Source organism: Babylonia areolata, chromosome 20 (assembly GCF_041734735.1).
Source record: "Babylonia areolata isolate BAREFJ2019XMU chromosome 20, ASM4173473v1, whole genome shotgun sequence".
NCBI lineage: Eukaryota > Metazoa > Mollusca > Gastropoda > Neogastropoda > Buccinidae > Babylonia > Babylonia areolata.
Genome location: NC_134895.1, coordinates 36,627,356 through 36,632,355, shown reverse-complemented (window position 1 = coordinate 36,632,355; position 5,000 = coordinate 36,627,356). Strand labels below are relative to the sequence as shown.

The 5,000-nt window shown below is 42.9% G+C and overlaps 1 protein-coding gene across 2 annotated transcripts in view; it reads right to left on the bottom strand.

Annotated features, from left to right (window-relative positions):
* The window catches only part of LOC143295464 (adhesion G protein-coupled receptor L4-like), a 79,246-nt gene that overhangs the window by 10,336 nt on the left and 63,910 nt on the right, over positions 1-5,000 (bottom strand). For both annotated transcript variants that reach the window (XM_076607180.1, XM_076607179.1), the window contains exons 14-15: positions 2,480-2,582; positions 1,100-1,253 (exon numbers count right to left, since the gene is read on the bottom strand). In XM_076607180.1, the coding sequence (XP_076463295.1) occupies positions 1,100-1,253; positions 2,480-2,582 (257 nt within the window). The remainder of the gene's footprint in view (positions 1-1,099; positions 1,254-2,479; positions 2,583-5,000) is intronic.

Sequence of the window (5,000 nt, the reverse complement as noted above, 5' to 3'; positions counted from 1 at the left end):
CGGAGCGCACGCAAAATAACCCACGGCAACAAAAGACTTGCCACTGGGAAAAAAATAACGTTCCAAATGCACTTTGACAGGAAAACAAATACACTTGCAGACAGCAAAAAAAAAGAAAAGAAAAAAGATGGGTGGAGCTGTACTGTATGGATGCGCTGTACTAGGAAGAGCAGCCCGAATTTCACACCTGTCAATATAACAGTGTTATACAATAGATAACAATACAATACAAAATAAAACCGACGGGGGTACGGTGAATACTCTTCTTCTTCTACTACAACTACTACTGCTACCATCAGTATTGTAAATACGTGGCGCAAACTTTCCCTATAATGGGATCTAAGCACCTCGCATGAAACAACACATAAACAATGGTTCATAACACCACACAACAGCACACGAGGACATGGAAGTGAAAAAACAAAATATATGTACACCAACACAACACTACTGAGCGAGGAAAGAAGTGAACAACAAAACCTATGGACACCAACAAACGGAATGTTGGCCTAGAGGTAACGCGTCCGCCTAGGAAGCGAGAGAATCTGAGCGCACTGGTTCGAATCCCACAGTCGCCTGTATTCTCTCTCCCCCTTCCACTAGACCTTGAGTGGTGGTCTGGACGTTAGTCATTCGGATGAGACGATGAACCGAGATCCCGTGTGCAGCCACATGCATTTAGCGCACGTAAAAGAACGCACGGCAACAAAAGGGTTGTCCCTGGTAAAATTCTGTAGAAAAACCCACTTTAATAAGAAAATAAATAAGATTGCAGGCAGAAAAGAAAATCAGAAAAGAAGAAAAAGAATGGGTGTCAGTGTAGCGACGCGCTCTCCCTGGGGAGAGCAGACCGAAATTCACACAGACAAATCTGCTGTGACAAAAAGAGTAATATAATACGATACAATACAATACAGTACAGTACAGTATAGTGCAGTACAGTACAGTACAGTACAATACAATACAGCACAGCACAACACAGCACAGTACAATACACTACAATACAATTCAATACACAATAGCAGCAACAGCCTACTAGCAACAAATGCCCCACCCACCCCAACCCCCACACCCACCCCCCCAAAACGCCACCACTGACCGTAGGCGGAAGCGTAGTAGTATGGCAGACGGGAGCGGGAGGCGTCGAAGACCTGGACCAGCATGAGGACGATGTGCACAGCCTCCATCAGCATCCACAGGAAGGTGGCCAGGAAGAAGTAGTGCAGGCACCCAGCCACGATCCCGCACCACACCTGCGCGGCGTGGCAACACAAGCGAGGTAACGTAACGTGTGAAAGCAAACACACATCAGAACGCCACACGCATGCACGCGTGCGCGCGCACACACACACACAGGTACACCACATATGCGCATACACAGACACACACACACACGCACATGCATAAACACACAAGTATTATATACTCTCACACACGCACGCACGCACGCACGCAAGCGCGCACACATCAAACATAGCAACACACACACACACGTACGCAAGCAGACACACACACACACACACACACACACACACACACACAGAGACACACACACACACGATTCACACACACAGACAGATGAACGCAGACAATTACTCCACACTAAAACATTATAAAATAAGACAATCAAAAAGCAGCAACAAATATATTTATAAGACCATTCACGTTAAAATCATAGCGCGTGTTCCCTTCATATGTTCGCTGAAAGACACTAAACGTCAACATTGCACAATGAAAGTCGTAGCGTTGTAACCAATAATTATCATTATAAAGTATGTTGAATGACATTAAACGTAAACATTGCACGCTGAATGCCGTGACGGTGTAACTATTAACAATCATAAGTATGTTGAAAGACACTGGACGTGAACACCGCACACTGAAAGTCGTAACGTTGTAACCAATAATAATTATCAGTATGTTGAAAAACACTCAAAGTCTACACTGCACACTCATAAAAGACACTAAACGTTGATAATGCACGCTTATAATCGTAACATTGTAACCAATAACAATAATCATATAAGTATGTTGAAAGGCACTAAACGTTAACATTGCGCACTGAAACCTGCAACGTTGTAACCAATGATAATCATAAGTACGTCGAAAGACACTTATTGTTGACACTACACACTGAAACCCGCAACGTTGTAACCAATGATAATCATAAGTGCGTTCAAAGACACTAAACGTCAAGAAGGAAGGAATTTTGTGTAATGTCCCGTCACACACATCGGTGACTGAAGACATTCTGTTACAGTATTAATGCATACATTTGAGTATTATCGTTTAGAAGAGGAAGGGGAGGGGCCGCAGACTGATGAATGACAAGGTCGGGGAAACCAGGTAAAGGGGAGTGGTGGTGAAACTTGAAACAAATATCTAAATACAGTTACAGAAAACAACAATGATAAGTATACTGAAAGACACCAGTGAAACGCGAACACTGCCCGCTGAAGGCCGGGTAAGGTACACGTACCCTGTTCTCAGTCTGGTGGATGCCGATCAGGAACAGCAACTCCGCCACGAACAGACAGGCCACCAGGTTCTTGTGGATGGTGTTACGTTCTCCGTGTAATGACCTGGAATAATAACATCATCATCATGTAGAGTGATGACCTAGAGGTAAACGCGTCCGCCTAGGAAGCGAGAGAATCTGAACACGCTGGTTCAAATCACGGCTCAGCCGCCGATATTTTCTCCCCCTCCACTAGACCTTGAGTGGTGGTCTGGACGCTAGTCATTCGGATGAGACGATAAACCGAAGTCCCGTGTGCAGCATGCACTTAGCACACGTAAAAGAACCCACGGCAACAAAAGGGTTGTCCCTGGCAAAATTTTGTAGAAAAATCCACTTCGATAGGAAAAACAAATAAAACTGCACGCAGGAAAAAATACAAAAAAAAAACGGGTGGCGCTGCAGTATAGCGGCGCGCTCTCCCTAGGGAAGAGCAGCCCGAAGTTCACACAGAGAAATCTGTTGTGATAAAAAGAAATACAAATACAAATACAAATCACCATCATCATCATCATCAGGAATAACAAGAACAACAACAACGATAATAACAACAATAATAGTAATAACAATAATAACGGCAACGATGATAATAAGAAGAAGAAGAATGAAGGGTTGAGCATATCACATAAAAGCCATTCAACAACCAAAGCAGATGTCATCTGGACTATAATCATTATGCATCAAAAACAATTATTAAATAAACAACTCAGATATTTGGGTCGACCAAATCAAAACAAAAACAAACAAACAAACAAACAAAAAACCAACACCCATTATATTTTACTCATCATGAACCTTATAGCAGCTAATATTTAAAAAAAAGTATTAAAAAATTATAATCAGAAAAAGAAGACTGTATGTTGTTGTTTTTTTAATTTAAAAATTATGTACAATTTCCAAGTCTTCCATGTTCGTCAACAATGCCTCGCACGTTGCACTGCGAGAAAGCGTGGGACTGCGAAAATGCGTTAACTGGGATCTGCGAGAAAACGTGGGTTAACATCCCTTCCCAATTGTTTTCTTTTCCCGCTTTTGTTTTCAGGACGCCAGCTTTGAGTTATCAGAGATCCGTCTGTCCCTGAGAGCTCATTTTAAGTTATCTGATGCCGCCAGCGCCGCGAAAATAGACTGAGACGGCTCAGAACAGAAGAATGGTATCTGCGATGGGGAGTGGTGGCGGAAGCCACTGAGTCTTCTGTGGGATGAGGAGGGGGAGTTTTGGGGGAAAAGCGTCCAGACTGATCCACATACGTTACACCACATCTGCCGTTGGAAAAAAAAAAGAAAAAAAAAAAGAGGAGCATATGCCTGGTCGCATAAACCCAACGCGTTGATCAAACCTTCAAAAACAAAACAAATCACTTCAGGTTACTTAACCCCTATTAGTCTCCCACTGCCATTGTCACATACCCGCGCACGCGAAATACACACACACACACACACACACACACACACATATATATATATATATATATATATATATATATATATATATATATATATATAATCATGACAAATATACAGAGAAAGATGTCTTTTTATGAAAAGTGTAGGGTGTTCAATATAAAAAAATATATATATATACATATATTTTCATCCAATATTTCACATAGGATCTTTAAACGATAAACGGCAAACTAAAAACAACGTTTTTTTTATGCATAATTCGACAAGCACCCTTATCCACACCCTGGGCGCCCTCATCCACCCTAGTTCCTTCCCCAGGCTCTTTTACGCTGATAACAGACACGTGCTCTCTGCCAACTGCAAGATATCTGATGCATGCCGTTCCTACTTCACTACAGCAAAGTTGCCAGATTCCTCGGTGACAATGGCTGCTTTATTCTTTTGTTTTTAATTTTATTTATTTAGTTAGTTGGCTATCAAAATATAAACATTTTGTTTGCCTGTTTTTTTTTTCGGTCCTGGGCTATTCGAAACCCGCCCCCCACACCTGAAAGAGACAGACAGACAGACAGACAGAGAGGAGGGGGCTGGGGGGTGGTGGGGGAGAGAGGGGAGGGTTCTGGGCAGACCGACCAGACGGCTGATAAAACAGTGCTGGATCAAAGCCGTGTACTGTCACAGCTTAAATTGAGTTAAGATTACGTGGTAGGGTTTGGAAGGAGAAAGACATGGGCTTGTTTTCTTTTTTTTCTTTTTTCCCCAGAAATGGTCACAATGCAGGTTTTGTGCACTGCCGAGTCAGGAGTGGTGTACGGAAAGGAAGAAGTGACAACACACTAATCTGGTGCCTTGGAATGAAAATTCTGCGCTGGGCATTTCAGTCGGCGTCTGGTGTAAATGTGTTTCTCTCTCAGCTTGTACTATGTGTGCATGCATAGTTTGTGTGCATGTGGGTGTGGCACACAGACTAGGACAGAGAACATATCCATTTGAAAGCATGTGCGTCAGCACTCTTTGCGCACGCAAGCGCGCGCGCGCACACACACACACACACACACACACACACACACTTACT